This window comes from Rana temporaria, chromosome 2 (assembly GCF_905171775.1).
Source record: "Rana temporaria chromosome 2, aRanTem1.1, whole genome shotgun sequence".
Taxonomy (NCBI): domain Eukaryota; kingdom Metazoa; phylum Chordata; class Amphibia; order Anura; family Ranidae; genus Rana; species Rana temporaria.
The window spans coordinates 43,429,047-43,453,018 of NC_053490.1; the positions used below are offsets into that span (position 1 = coordinate 43,429,047).

At 43.9% G+C, this 23,972-nt stretch overlaps 1 protein-coding gene across 6 annotated transcripts in view; it reads left to right on the forward strand.

The window, feature by feature from the left end:
• FAT3 (FAT atypical cadherin 3) overlaps nt 1-23,972 on the forward strand; it is a 573,478-nt gene that overhangs the window by 152,679 nt on the left and 396,827 nt on the right. For all 6 annotated transcript variants that reach the window (XM_040340131.1, XM_040340132.1, XM_040340133.1 and 3 more), the window contains exon 2: nt 5,643-5,957. In XM_040340131.1, the coding sequence (XP_040196065.1) occupies nt 5,643-5,957 (315 nt within the window). The remainder of the gene's footprint in view (nt 1-5,642; nt 5,958-23,972) is intronic.

Sequence of the window (23,972 nt, forward strand, 5' to 3'; positions counted from 1 at the left end):
TATATGTTCTCTATTTGGCCTGACGAGATCCTCGTCGGTTTCCTCGGCCAAAAGTGTACACACGGCCGGGTTTCTCGGCAGAATACGGCTCCGATCGAGTTTCTGGCTGAATTCTGCCGAGAAACTCGGTCGTGTGTACGGGGCCTGACATGTACTTCCGTTAATTCCTATGCCATCAATTAAGCCATTCCTGTGCAGAAGTAGGTGATCATCTGGTAGGATTGGGTGGCTATTTTTCACTTTACGGAAGCCTGGCACAGATGCTGTCCATTATCCTTAGCTCTGAGTAGGTGCCCATCTAAGCTGATGGTATATGGCAGTGGTGGTTAACTTCTTTGATACAGGGGGCCTCAAGTGCAACCCTTGGCATCACCAAAAGACCATACATAAAATTCAGTGAACCTAATGCTAAAGAAAATATACAGCAGACATGCAACAGGGGATGGCCAAAAACAGCAGATAAGCTACTAGAAAATGTCAGAGTTGTTGGAGAACAAGGGCGGTGCAAAAAATGTAAGATAATGTTAAAGAAATAAACTAGGCCATTTAACATTTAGAATTCAGTCTAAATAATATGTTTTTCTTGAATTAATCTAGATAAGAAAACAGGGATCTTGTGGACTGCACAGCAGGCCCAAAATGGCCACATCCAGACCCCTGGGCCACAAGTTGGGCACCAGATGTTTTATGGTTCAGATCAAGTGTAATATGGTATCTGTTTTTGAGAGAAAAAAACTTTTATGGCGAGTGGGGGCCCTGTCTAGTTTATGGCCTGATAAAATAAAGTGGGAACGCTGGGAGTGGGAGGAGAAGGGGTGCACTAGGCTTGTCTCAGTTTGAAGGCAAGGCTCTCCCTAAGCTTCCTAAGTGTTAATGCTTTCCTGGTAGTGATGGTGCTGTGCTGGTCTGGCCAGGGGCCGAGCTGAGAGATGCCCGTGGTATATGTGCCACTGGAGTGGCAGTCCAGGAGTGCTTTAAATTCTTTCGGTGGGGAAGCTCACCATATGTTTTTCGGCGCCAAGGTCACTGCAGTATTGCATGTTCTTTTTTTTTACCTGCTTTCAGGACGGGGCCTTCTGGCTAGGATTGGAGGAATGTTCTATTCAGACCAAAATTCTTGACATTGTCTAGCACAGTGACACTTTTGAAGCACTTATCCACTTCCCCTTCCCTTTTTTATTTGATACTTACACTTTTTGCACAGTACGTTTGCATTTTCTCACCCCCTAACTAGTAGGTGTAGGTCCTCAGGCTTACCCCAAAGTCTTGTGGGGCAGGGCACATGGCCTTTTGGTCAGGTTCTCCCCCTCCCATGGGATATCCCTTTGGGGGAGCTCAAACTAGTACTTGGCTAGGCCTTGCTTCGTCAGGCTTCCCGAAGAATGGGGTCCACCTGGTCATGGCTGGGTGGATTATGAGTACCCCAGTTCCTGGGGATCAGGGCTAGGGTCCTTTTTTTTCAGAGGAGGACCATGTGTACACCTTGTGCACTTTTTTGTGTTGCTTCTCTTTTGTGTGCTAACTTTTTTTTTGCATCAGGTGTTACGTTTTGTGTGTGTTTCACTGCACCGCCGAGCTTCAGAAAAAAAAAAAAAGTTTATGGTGTTCTAGAAAAAGTATTGTGACTACTGGAATATTTTTTACAGTTCTGCAGTAAACACATTCCCTGTCTCTGGCCCACGTGCATACGTTAATTGTACATTCATCCCTTAAGATGTGAGCAGTCATCTACAAACCCTTACTGCATCCTTTCTTTTTAAGCAAAAATATCATCAACACTACTTGTATGACAGCATGTATCTCAAGTACCAGTGCTCTTATGAGAGAGAACATCTTTTTGTAAATCTCCCCAGAGATGAGAAATAAGTAATTACTTCTACAACAAAGCTCAGCAGCTCTTGTAACGTGGCGTTTCGTACACATCCATGACATTCCGTCATACATCACTGGTTTATGTTGCCGCAGTAAAACAGCACATCCCTTGTGTTTGCACAAGTGTAGAAGTGATTAAGCTTGGAGTATCTGTCACAGACACCTCAGAGTTATTGGTCAGGTATAGCTTGCGACAGCTGAAGCATTAATATAGTAAGCTTAGGTTACGCCACCAGAGCCTAGCTCGTAATCCCCTTTCCTTTCCCACAGACGTTGTAATATTACTGGAACACGTTTCTTTGGCTCTTTGTCTGCGTCTACTGTTTTTGGGCTTACTCCTATGTATCTGGAGTGGAGGATTTGGATTACATAGGCATCTGCAAGGCTTAAATTCCCATTGGAGGAACAAGTGTGCGCAGGTCGAGTTTGTTGGTCTTTTCCGCTTGTTTTTTCCTGCTCGTGCACGCCAGCACATCGGTTTTGTAGCAGCAGCAAGCTGAAGTGTCTCATTATACCAGCTCTTCCAGCACCATTGAGAGCTCTAAAAAATGTTCCCAGGGCTTGAGCAGAATACAATTTGGAAAGAGAATATAGATGGTTGTTTCCTTTGTGCTTATGTACTGCTTGCTATCAAGCTGTAGACATTGCTGAAAAGGGCTGGAACTGCCACATTTATTGGAAAGGCCATAGCTGTAGACCATAGGCACAACTCACAAAGCTTTACACAGGGATCTTTATTTTCATGTGTCTGTCATTTTTAAATCCCATTGGATTGTGTTTGGAGCTGAAAATAAGAGTAATTTTTTTTTAAATAAGGATCCTTATTTTGGTGTGGGAATTGAGCCTTCATGAACACATGAAGGCTCAATTCCCACACCAAAATAAGGATCCTTATTTTAACCATGAGAGTGGTAGACAAATACATTTGGGATGAATGATGGGAGTGAGTCTGATGCGACACATAAGGTGGTGGATACTTTACAGTGTTTTTTCTTAATTAGGACATCATTGGAAATATATCAACACATTTTTATCATTGTTTAAAGAGGACTACTATTTGACAATTTTTTTGCACATGGAATATTATCTATATTTGATCATTATTGTTATGCTACTGTGAATTTTGCTAAATATATGCACTTAAATTTTACTGGTTTTGATATTTATGGTTGCAAGTAGTAGCATTGGTTGTTACTTTTCTTTGCTATTTGGAGCGCGGGAGATGTGTGTATATATATATATATATATATATATATATATATATATATATATATATATATACACACACTGCTCAAAAAAGTTAAGGAACACTATGAAAAAACATGGGATCTCAATGGGGAAAAATATCTTGCTGGATAACTATACTGATATGGGCTGGGTAATGTGTTAGGAACGAAAGAATGCCACATTATTTGATGGAAATGAAAATGATCAACCTACAGAGGGCCGAATTCAAAGACACACTAAAAATCAAAATGAAAAATTATGCAGAAAGCTAGTCCCTTTTGCTGAAATGTGATTGCAGCAACTCAAAATGGCCCTTAGTAGTTTGTATGGCCCCCATCTGCTTGTATTCAAACCTGACAACACCAGGGCATGCTCCTAATGAGATGACGGATGGTGTCCTGGAGTATTTCCTTCCAGATCTGGACCAGGGCATCACTGAGCTCCTGAACAGACTGTGGTGCAACCTGGCGGTGTCGGATGGACCGAAACATAATGTCTCAGAGGTGTTCTATTGGATTTAGGTCAGGCGAGCGTGGGGGGCCATTCAATGGTATCAATTCCTTCATCCTCTAGGAATTGGCTGCACACTCTCACCTAATGAGGCCAGGCATTGTTGTGCACCAGGAAGAACTCAGAACCCACTGCACCAGCATAGGGTCTGACAATGGGTCCAAGGATTTCATCCTGATACCTAATGGCAGTCAGGGTGCCATTGTCCAGCCTGCAGAGGTCTGTGTGTCCCTCCATAGATATGCCTCCCCAGACCATCACTGTCAAACCACCAAACTGGTCATGCTGAACGATGTTACAGGCAGAATTACACTCTCCATGGGTTCTCCAGACCCTTTCACATCTGTAACATGTGCTCAGGGTGAACCTGCCTCATGGCACAGGGTGCCAGTGGCAGACCTGCCAATTTCGGTGTTCAATTGCAAATGCCAATCGAATGGGGCGTTGAGCACAGGGCCCACTAGAGGACATTGGTCCCTTAGGCCATCCTCATGAAGTCTGTTTCTGATTGTTTGGTCAAAGACATGCACACCAGTGGCCTGCTGGAGGTCATTTTGTAGGGCTCTGGCAGTGCTCATCCTGTTCCTCCTTGCACAAAGGAGCAGATACTGGTCCCGCCAATGGGTTAAGGACCTTCTACAGCCTGGTCCAGCTCTCCTAGAGTAACTGCTTGTCTCCTGGAATCTCCTCTATGCTCTTGAGATTGTGCTGGGAGACACAGAAAACCTTCTGGCAATGGCACATATTGATGTACCATCCTGGAGAAGTTGGACTGCCTGCGCAACCTCTATAGGGTCCAGGTGTTGCCTCATGCTACCAGTAATAACACTGACCCTAGCCAAATACAAAACTAGAGAAAAACAGTCAGAAAGGATGAATAGGAAAAAAAAATGTCAGTGGCCTCCACCTATAAAACCATTCCTGCTTTGGAGGTTGTCTCATTGCTGCACCTTTTGTTAATTTCATTAACACCAAAGCAGCTGAAACTGATTAACAACTCCCTCGAATCAGTTCAAAGATTTCTTAAAAATCCACTTCTCCACAGTTCCTTGTAGAATAGGTGCATATCCATGGGTACATGAAAAAGAAAGGCTCCACTAGTGTAATATTGTAAAGCTCAGTCTTCAATCTAAAAACAATACCCAGTCGACTCACATTTAAAACATCTTGTATCAAACATTGTATAGCTCATGACATAATCGAGCGATCCCCTTTAGTCTCGCCACCTCAACACTGGCTGACGACTATCCAGGGAAATGCCAATCGCTCTCACAATGTTAATGCAATGATTCTGGTTGCCGTCCAGTCACACCCCCTACAGTATTTATAAAGTATGGTATGCTACTAATCTGCTTTACAATATTTCATTTATTGGAAATCGTTAACTCTGAGCTACCAAGTAATCATAAACTCTAATTATAAAAGTGTTTTTTTTTTTTCTTATTAGATGTGGTTGAAAAATGACTATATGCAATCAGTACTGATCTTCTCTCCTCTTTCAGAATATCTATTACCCAGAATTTGACACCCGGGGTGGATTTACTAAAACTGGAGAGTGCAAAATCTGGTGCAGCTCTGCATAGAAACCAATCGGCTTCCAAGTTTTTGTCAAAGCTTACTTGAAAAAGCTGAAGTTAAAGCTGATTGGCTACCAAGCACATCTGCACCAGATTTTCGCATCCAGTTTTAGTAAATCAACACCATTGCACCTGTGCCCACCCCAGATTCCGTTGCATCATGCAATTTTTTTCAGGCCTGCTTTATTATGATATAATGAGGAGGAGGGATGGCAAATTCAGGAAGAACATGTTTCCACAGTTTTTCTTGTTGTCTAGATTATTAATAAAAATAATAATTATTAATAATAAAAATGTGACCTTCTTTTCGAGGAAGTGTGATTGTAATAGAGTTATGTTATATGACCATTGTAGAAACTACAAGTACTTACTAATAGTACTCAAGTTCTCCTGTATTGTGGTTCCTGACAAGCGTATATATTAATTTGAGCGTACTGTTGTGTTTCTGTTTTCTAGGGATCATATACACTGCAGATATCCTGGATAAGGAAACCACAGACTCATACTGGCTCACGATTTATGCCACAGACCGAGGGGTTGTGCCGCTCTTCTGTACCATAGAGGTTTACATTGAAGTGGAAGATGTTAACGATAATGCGCCTCTGACTTCCCAACCCATCTACTATCCCAGCGTTATGGAGAACTCCCCAAAAGACGTGTCTGTGCTGCAGGTGCAGGCTGTGGACCCAGATTCTAATACCAGTGATAAGCTGACCTACAGGATCACAAGCGGGAACCCACAGAACTTCTTTGCAATCAATGCTAAAACAGGTATGGAATTAAATCCTTTATTTAAAATGTACCTGTTGGCAATGGGAACATTCTAAAGTGGTTGCAGGACAACTTTGCAGAACATTAATGGTGCCCTTTAAACTTCTTCTGGAGTGCCTCTGGTGCTCTGAATACTGGCATGTTCTATATGAGAATGCCAACAATTTGTGGTTGTGCCAATAGCTGATATGCCAAACCTTACCTTATTATTATTATGCATGATTTATATAGCGCCAACAGTTTACACAGCACTTCACAATGTAGAGGGGGGCAGTACAATTGCAATACTATTCCTTCTGTATTGAACTGTATTGCAATTGTACTGTCCCCCTCTACATTGTAAATAGAATTTACAATCTAAAGGGAGGGGTAGGTGGTACAAAAGCTAATAGCTGTAGGGGATGATCTGATGGAGGTGACTCGGGTACAGTTATTGGGTGGAGGTGTGGTAGGCTTGGCCAGCAACTAGGAATGGTAGCCAGTAGGCAGGTGCAGAATTATTTATAGTGGCCCAGATTCAGGTACATTTGCGCTTTATTTGCGGAGGCACAGGGCAACGATTTTGCCCTGCGCCCCCGCAAATATTTTGCGCTGCCCTCGATTCACGGAGCAGTAGCTCCGTATTTTGCGAGGGTGCGCTGGCAAAATTGCCCGGCGTAAGCGCGCGCAATGTAAATGATCCCGCCGGGGGCGGTAATCATTTAAATTAGGCGCGCTCCCACGCCGAGCGTAGAGCGCATGCTCCGTCGGGAAACTTTCCCGACGTGCATTGCGGCAAATGACGTCGCAAGGACGTCATTTGCTTCAGAGTGAACGTGAATGGCGTCCAGCGCCATTCACGAATCACTTACGCAAACAACGTAGATTTTAAATCTCGCGACGCGGAAACGTGGGTATCCTATAGCATTGGCTGCGCCTGCTATTAGGATGTGTAACGTTGCGCGAAACCCGACGTACGCAAACTACGTAATTTGCGTACGCAGGGCTCGCGCAACGTTGTGAATCGGTGTTAGTATGCAATTTGCATACTATACACAGATCACAATGGGAGCGCCCCCTAGCGGTCATCGCTAGAATGCAGCCTAAAATCTGCGTGGCATAAGAGCCTTATGCCACGCAGATTTTAGGCTGCAGTCGGCGTAGCGATGTTCCTGAATCAGGAGCATTCGATACGCCGGAGCAAGTAAGCAATTGCGCCGTGTAACCTATGGTTACACAGGCGCAATTGCTTCTTGAATCTGGGCCAGTGTTTGTTAACACTGCTAGGAAGTGTTGGTGTTTGCATATAAAAGCACCTGGGCTCTAGAGGTAAACTGAAAATATAATTTACTTATTATTTTAGTATTTTTATTATTATGTCTAAAAATACTAATAAAAAGTACAATAGACATTAGTTTCGAGAAAACACCTTACAAGGTCTGCAAATCAATTAAAAAGAGAGGCAGAACACAAGTAATGCTTTTCAAAGGTAATTGTAAAGAAGTTTGAAGTGTATCTAAATCCAAAAACAAATATGTCATATATTGTAGCTTAGTCCATACGTGGCTGCATTCGTTTTCCATATTCTTTCTTTTTTCCTCTATTAAAAACGACTTCCTCTCCTAGGGTGGATACACTCGTTCCCTCCACTGTATCTATGGAGGAGGCTGCTGGGGCAGCACAGTGGTGTAGTGGTTAGCACTTTCACCTAGCAGCAAAAAGGGTCGCTTGTTCGAATCCAGATCACAACAGTATCTGCCTGGAGTTTGCATGTTCTTCCTGTGTCTGCGTGGGCTTCTTCCGGGTACTCCGGTTTCCTCCTACACTCCAAAGACATGCTAGTAGGTTAATTAGATCCTGTCCAAATTGGGACAGTTTATATGTATATATGTGTGTACGACTGTGTGTCCCAAGCGTGTCAAGATCCTACAGGGTAAGTGACCGCACCAGCCAGGAAGACACTGGCTGAAAAAAGCACCTAGAGGCGATTCAGTTCACATGTGTAGCGCCATATAAGTCACTCATTCATTAATTCATTCAGGAGCAATGTTGTCTCCCAAAGCTTCTCCTTGGCTTTGGACTACAAACATGTTTTCCTTTCTTCATTCTTATTACATTAAGGGATACAGGAAGTTTTGTACTTTACCTCTACCTCTACCTTTACCTTTAACTGTACCTCAGTACGGTATGGTTTACCTTAGGACCTCATACACACATGTGCCTGAACCTGGTCAATGTAAGTTCTGGTGTGTGCAGAAAATTAAAGCTGAATTCAGCTACTTTCTAAAAACTGCAGGCATACCATAAGTTAAGTCTAAGGAGGTGCCTGCCTTCTTGTAGACTTATCTCTATTGTTCACATCCAACAGGTTTATTGTACTCCAGGAAGATGACCTCCAGAGCTTCAAATTCTGCTCACTGTGGTCTCAGTTCTTTCAAGAGCAGAGTCTCTGGAACTGCTATGCCTGTCCCTTCTTCTGCCCATTCACAGAAGCCTTTGTATTATGTACACACACTCAAAAATTGAATGGGCAGCAGAGGGGAGGGAATAGCTGCTGTGTGTGCTTCTCTCCTTTCACAGCTGGAGTGTGTCTTTATAAGTAATAGACATGTGCCTTCGTTTTCATCTGAATGCATTTTCGTCCGAATTTCTGGGATTTTCGCACTTATTATAACAAACGATAACAAACACACAGAATCCGAAATCCGAAAGATCCAAAATAAAAAATGCTTTATTTTTGTTTTGTTGCAACAACAGTTTGATACAAATAGATAGAAGATTTGACATGACAGTGACAATAGCGATCTGTGTCTATCGAACCTGCAGTTGAATGTGCCTAACTTAACTCTATTAGTCCAAGATTATTCAACACAGAGAGAAAAGATTTGACATTATAGAGACATGAAGATTCGACAAAGCAGCTAAAATGTACGTTAACGTCGAAACCAATGACGTCCTTGCGACTTCATTTGGAGCAATGCACGCTGGGAAATTTAGCCGGCGGCGCATGCGCAGTTAAATCGGCGCGGGGACGTGCCTGATTTAAATACTACACGCCCCCTAGCCGCGGAATTTGAATTCCGCCGGGGGATTTACGATACGCCGCCGCAAGTTTTGAGGTAAGTGCTTTCTGAATTAAGCACTCGCCTCAAAAACTTGCGGCGGCGGATCGTAAATCAGATAGGTTACGCGGATCTAAAGATCCGCTAACCTATCTGAATCCGGCCCATTATTTATTTTTTACTAGTAATTGGTGACAATCAGCGACTCTTTGCCCGTCCCTGCCACCGCCCGCCTCACATCCTGTCATGTCTTACTCTCCGTGGCCCGGCTACTACTGGGTGGGGAGCGGAGGAAAATCACTCTGCCAGGGAAGGCAAGGAGATAAGCAGGCAGGCTGCTGGCCGGGACTTGAGCCAAGGCAGAAGAACATGCGAGCGGAGCTGAATGGGCATGCACCGGAAACTGAAGAAATATTCCCTCCGCTCCGACCAGCATATGATCTTCAGAAAGGGGCACAGATAATGGAAAAAATAAGCTAGTAGAAGCGCCGGAGCGGGGGGGGGGTGTGTTATTCAGAATTGTTTTTTTAATTGTGCACCGACTGTCTGAAATTTCCCCAGCCCCTGTTCAAATACAATCCGGGGACAAAACCGGGGACAGACTTGCCCTTAATCCGGGGACTGTCCCCTGAAACCAGGGATGTCTGGTCACCCCAACCTAGAGTACAGCCCCGCACAGCCTTTTTTTTTGGGTGTTGCACACAGCACCTGGGATTTCCAGCTAGGGGGGAAAAAACTGAATTTACAGTGGTAAGGCCTAGGCACCCATGTGCAAAAGACCTAGAAAAGTAAAAGCAGTAAAACAAGTAAAAGCTGTCTCTACATTTCTACAGTCTGCAAGACCGTGACCTTGTCTTGTATGCCAGACTTGTTTAATGCCTTGACGTTCTGCAGACAGCTATCAGTCCATTTAGTAGAAAACTCAGCTTGGCATCCTTTAATAGGAACCGCCATTCCATTTTCCTAGCCAGCAGCTGAAGAGGCATGCTGGGGCTTCCAGTCCCTCAGGTGAAGTGTGGCAGCTTTGCAATGCCTGCTTGAAAAAAAAAAAAGCGCACCCTGCAGCAGTAGCGGGAAGAAGGTCACAGGTTTCCGACAGCAATCCATCCACACTGTTATTTTACCTCCACCTGTAAGAGATTGCTCCACTGTGGGGAGTCCTTTTGTTCATTTCATGTGGCGTCAGAGGCTTTGAAATAACAAGACAAGTCGCTCTTTCTCCCAGCAGTGTCCAGTTAGGTACATGTCCTGTACATCGTTTACCGCCAAGCCCCCGCTGTGTCCTCGGTAATCACAATCCACATTAAACCTTTTACTTTTTCTGTGAAATAACGAAAAGACCGCCGATAAAGATGTCCAGAAATTCCTTCCTTGTGTGCTGCGATTTTGACATTTTAACTTGATTGATCGATAAGAGAAAAAAGAAATGAGTACAGAGTGTGCCGAACACACACGGCTTTGCTTCTTTACATTAAATAAATGTATTTACCGCTGTTTAAATGATAGGGTATGGGATAGGCACGGCGTGCGGCTTAAAAGGCTCGGAATTGGCATTTGTTGTATTACAGGGTTTTTCTTTTCACTTGTAAATCTATTCAGCCTTTCCCAAACCTTTTGCTACTTAAAGTGTATGTTACCCTAAAAGATATTATATGATATATGAGTCTGTGCTGTGTAGTTGTTTGTAACTGTAGCCTGTGTTCTCTTTTCATTTCTTAGTTTGCTGAGAAATATATGGTGACCCTGTCTCTTCTTTCTTTTGCAATGTGACCATGCCAAGTACAGAAGCATATCAATGCTTGTGTGGTTAGTTTGCAGTGCTTTCTTTATGAAGTTACAGGATTCTGTGTCAATGCACGGTGTGCCTGTATTTCCCATAGTTTGTTTACTGGCTAGTTTACATATACTAAAGGCCTCTGAAGAGCGTCTTTGGGAGTGGTAAAAACATGCAATTGAGCTGCATTTTTTTTTTTGCCATCACATTCCCTCTGCCCAAGCGTTCCCCTTAAGGCCCCTTTCACACCGGGTGGTATCAACCCTTTTCCGGCTGCTCGCGGGGGGTAAAACTGCACCGCTAGCGGCTGAATGCCGCCACAACAATGGGGCATCATTCCTGCCACTGATACCAGAAATGAGGCACTATTCCTTCCACTGACACCAACGATAGGGCATAATTCCTTTCACTGACAACAAAAGTGGGGCACTATTCCTGCCACTAACACCAACTATTTCGCCCCCTAATAGCAAAGGCCGAGCATTGTTTTCTCCCACTGTGCACAGTCTGGCCCCCCTAAAATCTGAAGGACAGTAAACTGGCTCTTTCTTTAGAATGTTTGGAGACCCCTGATTTAGAGGATGTTCTCATACTTGTTACTATATAGTAAAGTCACGTTGGTCAGATCAGGGGCGAATCCAGAGTCTAGTCTCGGGAGGGGCACTGCCAGAAAATATGTTTTTGGGGTAAAATTTATCGGGCACATGGCTTTGGTTGGGGTTTCAATTATCACGACACCATGGTGGTTATGGTGTCAGGATGATTGAAGCGCATTATTTCTATTATTACATTGTCATAAAAACTGAAATAGTTCGACTCACCATAATGCAGAATCAGTGGGAGCCCTGAGCGTGTCACTTGTCACGTCGCCTGTCACCAGATGCAGACTGTAACTTGCCACGTCGCCTGCCGCCAAATGTGGATTGTCACTTGCCACGTCACCTGCCACACGTTGCGGATTGTTACCTGCCACCAAATGCAGATTGTCACTTGCCATGTCACCTGCCACATGTTGCGGATTGTCACTTGCCACGTCACCTGTCACCAGATTTCAGATTGTCACCTGCCACGTCACTTGCCACACATTGTGGATTGTCACTTGCTATGTCACCTGCCACGTTGCCTGTCACCAGATGCAGATTGACACTTGCCACTTCCAATGCCATACGTTACGGATTGTCACTTGCTGTGTCCCAGAGTCAGGCAGCAGAGAGATGATGTAATCTCTCTGCTGCCGCGGCTGCCTGCACAGTAAGGACTAAACTGCTGGGATGCAGGGCGGGTGCCGAGAGATTTCATCTCTCTTCTCCCGCCTGCCAGCTCCCTGATTGGCCAGCAGCCCACTCAAACACTGAGCAGCATAGCTGCTTACTCACCCGCTCTCTCACCTGCCCGCTGTCTCACCAATGGTTTCGCCCGCTGACTTTTTCACCCGCGGTGCAACCCGTTGTCTTTCACCCACGGTGCCGCCTGTCCACTCTATCAACTGCAGTGCCGCCTGCCCACTCACTGTCTCACTCATCCGCATTCTTGGAGGGGGCAATTACCCTGTTGCCCCCCCTTGGATCCGCCCCTGGGTCAGATCTCTACAAGATTTTGGTTATATTGTGAATTGTATATGTGTATCTCAAAAAGCATTAAAACCCCTTAAAAGATAATGGATAAAAAAATACATGCTCTACCAAAGTAATGCAAGCATGCTCATAACTTTTTTCATTAACTTGCATAGATTATTCAAATTTCACATGTTGGTAGAGTTACTTTTCCTCTTAATACTCTTTTTCATTGAAGGCAAATAAAGGTTTGTGAGCAGAAGCAATGTGCTGTCAGTGAGTTCTTGACGAAGGAGGGGTGCAGGCTGTCGGACATCCACAGAAGGCTGCAGAATGTTTACGATACACACGATCGGTTAAACCGATGAGAATGGTCTGATGGACTGTTTTCATCGGTCCAAACCGATCGTGTGTGGGCACCATTGGTTATTTAACCATCGGTTAAAAAAAGCCAACTTGTTTTAAATTGAACCGATGGATTCCTAACCGATAGTTAAAAAACGATCGTTAGTAGGCACAACCATCGGTTAAAAATCCACGCATGCTCAGAATCAAGTCGACGCATGCTTGGAAGCATTGAACTTTGTTTATTTCAGCACGTCGTTGTGTTTTACGTCACCGAGTTCTGACACGATCGTTTTTTTAACCGATGGTGTGTAGGCGTGACGGACCATCAGTCAGCTTCATCGGTTAACCGATGAAAACGGTCTAACGGTCCGTTCTCATCGGATGGACTAATCGTGTGTACGCGGCATTACTCTACCAACATGTGAAAATGAAATGATCCTGTATAAGTTAATAAAAACGTTCTGCGTTACTTTTGGTACAGCCCTCATGGAATGTGAACTGCAAATAAAGCACAACGTGATGTCCACATTTCATTTTGAATTGTACGGTCTACTAAAAAAAAAAAAAAGTTTATCCATATCGTTTTTTAGCCTCAAAGACCTATAACATGAACTAGTTTCTCTGTCCATTGTGGATCACCAAATCGTATAATGGGATACGCTCTCAGTTTATGCAGGAGTTGTGAATGTTGTCCAGGGGAATTAATAATGTATGTTATTGTGCGCTCGGAAAAACTCCAGGTCCAGATGATGGTGTCGGGTGAGGCAGAGGGCATCCTCTATCGTCTGCTTTTATGCAGAATACTTGTTACTAATTGCTGTAGCATTGACGAGCCATTAATTCTGCAACATGCAATCTGGGGCACTGGAGAGCCATAGAGACACGGCATTTTTGGAGCTTATTACATAAACAGGCAAATTAAGCTGAAGACTCAGATAATGAGCGTTTTTTTTTTATTATTATTCTTATTCAGTGTCTGGTAGTGCCATTTCCCTGGCTGAGCCCAGGAGAGCTCCATTGTTTGCAAAGTAAGAATTATACCCCAGCGCCAGCCGAGGGTAAATAAATGATATGATGCTTATAAACCGAAATTAGGACAGCCCGCAGATTCCAATTAAAGGAGAAGCATGGATATAAATAGGTTTTATTTAAAATGTTTGAGCTTAAAATGGAACTCTAGCCAAATGGCTGATTGCAAAGTTGAAATACAAGTATTTATCTCGTGCAAAATGATTTTAGCTGGTGTTTTGTGGGGCTTTATAACAGCCAGCAGGGGGAGTGATACATCATCTTTCTACTGATTTGCAAAATTGAAAGATCACATCCCCTGGTAGACCTGTATGTAACAGGGTGGTAGGTGGACACTGTATAATGTAGAAATTTGCTATGCAGTCTGCCCATAAATTACATTTTCAGATCTGCTTCTGGATCAATAATAAAGCAACTGATCAGCACAGCTATATTCTGCACCATCCAGTGGCCAACATGGAGGAACATGCTAGTCTAAAGGGATGCAGAGGATGTGCTCTTTCACTCAGTCGACTCACTCATCAATACTTGGGCTCTTTGCTTTCAGTGCATCTAAATGTGTGACTACAAAGGGAGATATTGAGACAGCAGAATTTTTTGTAGATACAAGCATACAGGAAATCAAAGGGGTTGTAAAGGTTTGTTTTTATTTTCTAAATAGGTTAATTTAAGGCGCCTTTCACACGGATGGCTGTTCTGCCGCAGTTAAAAGTATGTTTCTTTCTTTTGAAATTCAAGACTCCAGGCACAGCGATCGGCTGCATTTGTACACTGCGATTAGCTGCGTTTACATGCAGCTACATTTAGCTGCGGTTGGCCATTATTGTCATCCCCATAGCAACCGTTTTTATTTTGATGTGCTTCCTGTTGTTTTTTCTTTTGTTCACGCTGCTATCCGCAACTGACACAGTGCACTGCGATTACCTGCAGTTATGTGCAGATAGCTGCGCAAAATCGTTCCTGGACGCAGTCAAATCTATTTTTTCTATCTGCACCAAACCGCATGTAATGAAAATGCAGCTAAACGCAGTGTGTGAATGGGGCCATAGGAAAGCATTGTGTGCTTTCAGCTGCGGTAGAAAATTATAAAATCCGCACCTAAAAGCACCATTCTATCCGCCCGTGTGAAAGAGGCCTAAGATGGTGCATTGTTGATTCACTTACCTTTTCCTTCAATTTCCCTTCTAAATGTTTTTTTTCTTTGTTTTCTTTGTCTGAATTTCTCACTTCCTGTTCCTCCTCAGTAAGCTGTTCTAAATGACTTTCCACCACTCAGATGATGGTGGAAAGCTTACTGAGGAGAAACAGGAAGTATGAAATTCAGACAAAGAAAAAAAGACATTTAGAAGGGAAATTGAACTATGTGAGGGATAGTTTGACTGGGGAAAGAAAGAGATCTGTGTTCCTGCTTAGCTGTTCCCTCTGACAGAACAGCGACCTTCCTTGTTTACATAGGCAGATTGCCTCTCTGCCTCTTCCGGGAAGAATCGTGGGTGGCCAGCGGACATAGGGTCTGCCAGACTCACTGATTGGCTCCCCTTCTGGCCAATCAGCGTACGAACTCGCCTCCGGCGGCATGCACGCACCCCTTTGAGCTACTGCACGAAATGACGCACAGGTGCGTTGTTTCGCTCAGCAGGGCCGCCTTGCCGCAGAAAATGTGCGGAAGGCTTTACGGAACCAGTTAAAGCCCAATTCTGGGAAACTGAAAAAGGATCCTTTGTAGTGGAGCTGCGCCTACACTGCATTGGTTGATTGCTTATTTAGGCCTAGGGCACTTGTTAAAGAAGATTTACTTACCCAACCCTCCGCTGTTTCATGCTGCTAAACCTGTTCCCGCAGCGTCCTTTCCCCTATGCTCCTTCGGTCTAAGGTCCTGATAGGACCGCACAGGATGTGGTGGCACCAAGAGACAGTCCACTACCAGGGTTTAGGAAAGCGCCATCTGCTGGGGAAGCTGCAAGTGATCATCTTTAAATTTCCCAGAGTTAGGCCCCATACACACGATAGAATCCATCCGCAGATAAATCCCAGCAAATGGGTTTCAGCGGATAGATCCTATGGTGTGTACACGCCAGCGGATCTTTTTCCGCGGATATATCTCCCCTGGGATGGATTTCCAGCAGATGGATATTTGCTGAGATGCACAACAAATCCATCTGCTGGAATCCATTCCAACGGATGGATCCGCTCGTCTGTACAGACTTACCGGATCCATCCGTCCAAAGGGATTCCCCGCACGCGTCGTAATGATTTGACGCATGCGTGGAATTCCTTATATGACAGCGTCGCGCCGTCGCCGCGTCATAATCGCGGCGACGGCGCGACACGTCATCGCCAGAGGATTTCCGCGCGGATTTCAATGCGATGGTGTGTACACTCCATCGCATAGAAATCTGCGGAAATCTTTGAGAGGATTTATCCGTGGAAACGGTCCGCTGGACCGTATCCGCGGATAAATTCTCTTGTGTGTATGGGGCCTTAGGCTTTAAGTTCTACTTTGAAAGAATTTTCTGTTAGCAGCTGAGCCAAAATTGGGGGCAACGATCTTTAAGAAGATTTGGGTAGTCGTCCTTGACACGATCGTCTTTGTGCATTATCTTAGATGGTGGGCTTATTGCCTGTGGTGTAAGCAGACTTTGTCGTTTTACTTAAAGTTGACGGTTTCTTCACTCAATTTCCAGCGATCAGCAGATTTGGCAGGTTTGCAGTTGGCTGCATCTTTTAGCCCATTTTGGATTAGGTTTAACAGTAATCCAAATGCTGACTGCTGGTAAAAGTCTGCTTTAATGCTTCCCCATAGCCCGGCACCGACATACTTTATCTTCCTTGCCATCCATTCAGACTTAAGACGCATTTAATAGTATTTTAGGAATACGTGCGGCAGAAGAGACATCAAAAAATATGCAAGCCTTTAATCTCACAGCGTGCTGCTCCGGATAATAGGCAAACTTTACTTACTTTCTTAAAAAAGGTCTGTCGTGCTGCCCTGAAAAAAAAAAAGCTTAAAAGTTATTTAGTGTCAGTTTATTCTGGATAGATATATAGGCCCAGATTCAAAAAAGAGATATGACGGAGTATCTCCTGATACGCCGTCGTATCTCTGTTTTAGGGTCTTCCTAACTATGCGACTGATTCATAGAATCAGTTACGCATAGATAGCCCTAAGATCCGACAGGTGTAATTGAATTACACTGTCGGATCTTAGGATGCAATACCTCGGCCGCCGTTGGGGGGAGTTTGCGTCGTAAACCAGCGTCGGGTATGCAAATTAGTAGTTACGGCGATCCACGACGGTTTTTCGCGTTCTCTACGTCGCTGCTAGTCTAGTTTCCCGTCGCAAAGTTAGTCGTCGTTTTAGCTGCCCTAACTTTACACAGCACACGTGCCGCAATTCTACGTGAATCTGGCCCATAATGCTTAGTACCCTTCCCATCAGATCCTAACCTGCAGAGCTTACACTCACATGCCACAAAACACACCTCTCTCTCTAAGGTCAGGCTTATTACTGAGCACACTGACACTGGTTTGGCAGTAATCTACAACAGGGGGCTCCCTTTGACCACCAATGTAAGCAGCATTGTTCCCATTGACCACCAATGTAAGAAGCATTCTTCTCATTGACCACCAATGTAAGACGCATTCTTCCCATTGACCACCAGTGTAAGAAGCATTCTTCCCATTGACCACTAATGTAAGAAGCATTCTTCCCATTGACCACCAATGTAAGAAGGATTTTTCCCACTGACCACCACAATAATGTACAATGCACTATTGATATAGTAATTATTTGCAGGGATTCCTGAGATCTGAAAGTTAAAGCGGAGGTTCACCCTCAATAGAAACTGCAGCTTATTAAGACCGGCACAATAAATACATGTAAAGTCCGCTATCGATAATTTTTTAAATGATTCAAATACCTTGATTCAGGCACTTCCAGATATCCCTCCCGTGGGAGTGGGCGTGTCATTACATTTCCAAGCGCCCCAATGTCTCCTGGGAGCACAGCGTCACGCTTCCCAGGAGACGAGTGATAAGACAGGTTCACAAAATATCGCGGGATTTTAGTCATCACGTGACCCATGAAGCAGGTCACGTGATGATGGCAGATCGAATTCCCGGAAGCAAAATGGAAACGGCATGAAGAACATTTTAAAAAGTCAGATTTTATGCCGACAGAGATTGCGGGCAGTAGAGACATAAAAGAAGTGAGTAATATTTTTTTAACATCACAAGAGTTTAGGGAACCAAAAAAAAAAACGTCAGGACCGCGGAACCCCCACTTTAATTTAGGGATTCCTCCAGGTTAAAAAATGTTGAGCAAAGGCTCAGATAACTATCCGAATTACTATGGTGATCCTTGCACAACTCTTAGGAGACAGTAGGAGCAATAAAATCATAAAGGGTTACATAGTTACAAAGTCAATATGGTAGAAAAAAGACCGCTGTCCACCAAGTTCAAGCTCTCATGACCTATGCAGCCCTACAGCGAAACAAAAAATACGGGACTGTTGACTTTTCTGTCACACAGTAGGAAAAACAAGTCAATCGTGACCCCCAAGGGCAGTCAAATCAATTCCCCAGATCAAATATTGCTCTATTAGTCCTTAGTAATTATAACTCTGGATGTTATAAATTGCAAGAAAATCACTAAGCCTTTTTTTTTTAAATGTCATTATTAATTTGGCCACTGCTATCTTAGGCTCCATTCACATCTAGGTGTTTTCACGCCAGACGCCCGACGCTCGTGCCGCTGGAGGGGAGATTTCACATTGGTGTCTATGGAGATGGTTCACATCTCACGCCGAACGCCGAAACGCCGTACGCCTACCGCCTGAAAAAAAGTCCCGGACCCTTTTTTTCAGACGGCATTGGCGTTCGGCCATAGACAACAATGTGTTGTCAAAAAAAAAAGACCCGTTTTGTCGCGGCAAATCGCGGGTTAAATACGCCACAATTTGTAGCTGCAAAATACGCCGAAATACGCCGCGTTACAGTGTGAATGCGGCCTTAAGCACTACTGCAATCCACAGCTTAAAACTGAAGTTTAATGTGCTTATATTTTTCTTTTCCTGGATCCCCCTTCCTCCCTCATCAACATGCTAATGAAACTTTAGAATAAAACTGTACCCTTTTCCTTATTCTGTATAGCTTATTTTAGACCATGGGGGTCTGTGCTTCTCAGTGCAATGTAGAGTGGTGGGAAGGGCCAGCAGGGTGCTGTACAATAATTCCTGAAAAATACCAAAGGATGGAAACTTTTTCTGGAACAAGCACATTTCTAAAGCCTCATACACATGATCGGACTTCCATCAGGCCCTGTACACACAACTGAGTTTCTCGGCAGAATTCAGCCAGAAACTCGATCGGAGCCGTATTCTCCCGAGAAACCCGGTCGTGTGTACACTTTTGGCCGAGGAAACCGACGAGGATCTCGTCGGGCCAAATACATGTTCTCTATTTCCTCGTTATTCAATGAGTAAACTTGGCTCGCCGAGATCCTCAGCAGCTTCACAAGGAACACATCGTTTTGCTCGTCGAGTTTCTTGGACGTGTGTACGGTGCCTCAGACTTTTCTGTTGATTTTTGTTCGAAGGGGCGTTGGCCGTGAACTTGGTACAGTATGCATACACACGGCAGAACATTTTCAGCCAACATTCACCAAATCACGTGGTTTTTCAGCTCTTTATCGCCACCCTTTGGGCAACTTTTGCTATTGTTGTCTGATGCTGAACATGCGTGTTTATACTTTGGATTTTAGTCCGATGAACTTGTGTACACACGATCGGATGATCCAACGTAACACATTTGTTGTTCAAAAGTTTGAGAGCATGCACAGCAAACATTTGTCCGTGGAAATTCCGACAACAATTGTCCGATGGAGCCTACAGACGGTCGGATTGTCCGATAAAACACGTCCGTCGGATCGTTGTTGCCGGAAAGTCCGATCGTGTGTGTGAGCTTAACAGTGTACGTGGTTTTCATTTGGTCCATTCATTCCAAAATCAAATGTTAAAAGCAAATTTAATCTTTCAAAAAACATTTGAATGTTATGAGAATTTTCGTACACATTTTCGTAAGACTTGTCTTAAGAATTTTCATTCGAAATTCTATCCATCTATGGCCAGCTTTTAGTACTTCTCTCAAGAGTCTTCAATCTTGATGCAAGCGGCGGGATGACTCTTGGGAGGAGTTATGCAAATTAATTAAATGCCTCGATTGGTGGAAAAAAATAACTGACTTAATGGCCAGATCACTAGATGAAAATGAAAGGAAAAACAAAACTAACGCAACCACCACATCTAAGGATTGGTAAGCTGTAATATACAGGTATTAAATTTTTGTTCTTGGATTTGGAGGCATGTTATCTTAGTGACAGGGTCTCTTTAAGGTTATGTCTTTGCATTACGTATTTCCTATACCACAATGGAAGCAGAGTTCTGCAGGCTAAAAAGAGTCATCCGGGAACTGGCTCATTGCTCCTCTGTGCTGCTGCTTGCGTCTTGCTCTTGTCTTTCTTTCTCTTCTGTGTGACTCTTTGCCAGAGGGCCTTGTCCCTGATCTCATTCAATTACACATCTTCTGGTAGTAAATTAAATTATACTCTTCATTTGCCAGATGCAGCGTAAACACAAAACAACAGTGTTAACTAATAGCCCACTATTGGGGTCAAGTGTCGGTTTTCTAAAAAAAAATGCTACATTGTAGCAGACGTACCACCTGTTATAAAAAGAAAAAATAACGAGTATCTAATGTTCAATTAATGACAGTAAATGATTGGAGATTTCTTATTCTGATGACTTCAGGCCAACCACTAAATCTGCAGTTCAGATGGATATATATTAGTTGTTTTACCTGCAAAAAAAATGTATTTCTGTTTAGAGAGCCCCAGACACCTCCTTAAAGTGGAACCCAACAAGGAAATATTGACAGACACCCCACCATGAGAATTTCCAATCTAAAAGGGAGAAGCAAGTGATGCAAAAGGCAATATGTGTGGGGGAATGAGTTGATGGAGAAAGTAAAAGTTTGGTTTTTAAATTGAGGTTTTTCTGAAGAGATGAGTTTTCAGGGATCACCTAAAGGTAGACTGAGTAAGAGATAGTTGGATAGATTGGGGTATGAAGTTCCAAAGGATATGCAAGGCTTTGGAGAAGTCTTGGAGGTGAGCATGGGTGAAGGTGACAAGGGAGTTAGCAAGCAGGAGGTTTTGGGAGATGCAAAGAGGATGATTTGGTTGATATTTTGAGATGAGGCTGGTAATGCAGCTTGGGGCAGATTTGTAGATGGCTTTGTATGCTTTTTAATTGTATATGTTGGGTGAGTGGAAGCCAGTGGAGGGATTGACAGACGCTGAAGGGTTGGTAAGGTGGATAAGTTTGGCAGCAGCATTCATAATAGACTGAAGAGTGGAAAGCCTGTGTAGAGGTAGGCCAACAAGGAGGGAGTTGCAATAGTTGAGATGAGACATAGCAGAAGTGTGACTTAGTCAGTTGGCGGTGTCATTGATTGGTTGAGAAGGGGCATTATTTGGAAATGTTACAGAGGTCAAGGTGGCAAGATTTGGACTGTGGTAGAGTGTGGGACTGAAAGCGGAGGTAAGAATCCAGTATTACACCTGGTGCCCTGGCATGAAAGAGGGACTGATAGCTGTGCTATTGATCTTCATGGAAAAGTTCAGGGGAGGTGACATGAGGGCTGAAAGTGGAAGTCAGGGTCCAAGATTACACCAAGCACCTAACATGAGGGGAAGGTCTGATAGTTGTCCTATTGATCTGGGTGGAAAGGCTCATGAGGGAGAGGAAATATTATGAAACCAGTTTTAATGATTGAAATTTTAGGATGTGACACCTTGTGCTGATATGTCAGTTTGTAAAATAGTGGTGCGCAAGGATGTTGAAGGGGTGAGCTTAGGAGTAGAGATAAATTTTGTCAGCATAGAGATAAGCCTCGTACACACATACAGGTTTCCCGGCAGACTTTTTAACGCCGGGAAACCCGAGGGGAAAACCGAGAACCTGCTCGGTAACTGTTCCCCCCTACACAGGACCGGGTTTCCCGGCAGGAAAACTGCCATGAGAGCTTTGGTCGGGAATCCCGGCTGTGTGTATGCTCCACCGTAGTGTTTCCTATAGGAAAACTGCCAGGTTAAAAACCGTCGGGAATCCCAGAGGGAAAAAAGAAAGCTGGTTCTTTATTTATTTTTTCGGCAGTTTTCCTGTCGGGAAAACTGCAATGGAGCATACCCATGGCCGGTTTTCCTGGCCAAAAGTTCTCATGGCAGTTTTCCCAACGGGAAAACCGGTGGTGAGTACAAGGCTATAGTATTGGAAGCTGTGGGAAGTTATTAACTGACTAATAGAGGGAGAATACATGACAAAACCATGGAGGGCCCTTACCAAAAGAGGTACGGGAGAAGAGGAGGTGTAGTTGTAGGTGACACTGAGTAACACTTAGATAGGTAATTGTGAACTTTTGATGTTAGCAGAGTTGCAATTCACACATTTTTCTTGAAACCAAAACTGACAGTAAAAAAAATCTTAGATTTATATTCTACTTTAACTAACTGGTAAAGTCCCATCATAAAACATGCGTGGTGACCATAGGTGTGCGCAGTCTATTGCATTAGGGTGTGCACCCCAAAGCTCAAACACACACTACCGATCACTCACTTTCTTCATTCAGAAAGGGAAGGGGCCAGTAAATTACATATTTACCAGCCCCTTCCCCCACTCATTCTAAAACATCCCCACAGCAACAGTCGACGGGAGAGGAAAGGAGGGAAGCCAGAAGCGCTGTAGGGAGAAGGGGAGGAGCCAGGGCAGTAGGGGGAATGTTTCCTGCACAGGGTGATTAGGGTGTGCCTGGGCACACCTGGCACACCCTGTGCGCACGCCTATGTTGGTGACGTCACAAGTGTTAACTCTGCTCTTTGTCACATCTGACATCAGGAGATCAACATTGCCAGTACAATGACCAAAACCAGTCTTGGCCAAAAAGGGAGGGTCAGTGTTCAGCTGAAGCCCGGATTGGCCAGCTCTGCTTGAATGTCACTTTACCAAGTCTCCTTGGCTGTGGGTAGGCATTTGATCATGTGTCTGGCATAAGACGAAGCCTAGAGGTGGAGAATTAACTTCCATTAGTGCAGTAAAATTGGTAAAATAGATAATGTTTTTTGACTGTGAACAGTTTCAAGTTAAAATAAAATTCCTACAGAAGTGTTCTGCGTTATAAACACACTAAGCATCTGAATATTTAAGTGACGTTAAAAAGAATAGTTACCTGTGTTTACCTCCAAAGGAAACTCTACCTCGTGCTGAGATAATGTCATATTCGTGGTAGAAGAATAGTCAAAAAGCTAAAGGCTTTTGTTTTATGTGCTAAAGTATACTTGGCAATATGATTATCTGCCATGCCCTGCTGTTACTTATTGCCAAGGATACTAATTCAGCGTGAATGAAGCAATCATATTGCATTTAGCCTTGACACCCTGAGATGATGGCATTGACAGTCACATGTTCCATTTTCCTCCATTAACATGAACTATGCATTGACTTGAGAATACTATGAAGGATCAAATATATTGAAATACTATTCATATTACACTTACAAACAATTTGTAATAATAATTTTTTTTCTAAAATGTGGCTTTTAGAGAAAAGCGCTACCAGCTTGTAAATGTATTATAATGAGAGAGAATTGATTTCCCTTTTTTTGAAAGAAACACGTTTTATAGTACTTACAAAAGATGGCTTGAGCATAAGGGCTCTTTCACACAGAGCGGATCCGTATTGATCCGCTCCGTTAGCCCGTTTGGCTCAGCGGGGATTCCTCCGTTAATCCCCGCTAAGCTGTCGGCGGACAGGGCGGTCCCCGCACACTGTGCAGAGACCGCCCTGTCTCTCCTCCGCTCTCCCCTATGGGGAATCGGATGAATACGGACCGTCTGTCCGTATTCATCCGATCCGTCAGACGGAAGAAAAATAGGGTTTTCTTCCGTCTAAAAAAACGGATCCTGATGGAGGCGGGTGATTACGAATGTTAGCGGATGCTCCATCCGCTAACGGCCGTGATCCCATAGGCAACCATTGTAAGTCCGTAAACGGACTTATGAAAAGCGGACCGTTCGTCCGCTGGTGTAAAAGGGCCCTAAGTGTAAATTTTTGTTCCCACGTGTGGCCACTAGAATGTCACAATTGAGAAGGTCTGAACCAATGAGATAGAACTGAAATCTCATGATGAAGTGGTACCTCTCACAGTCTGGCTGTAG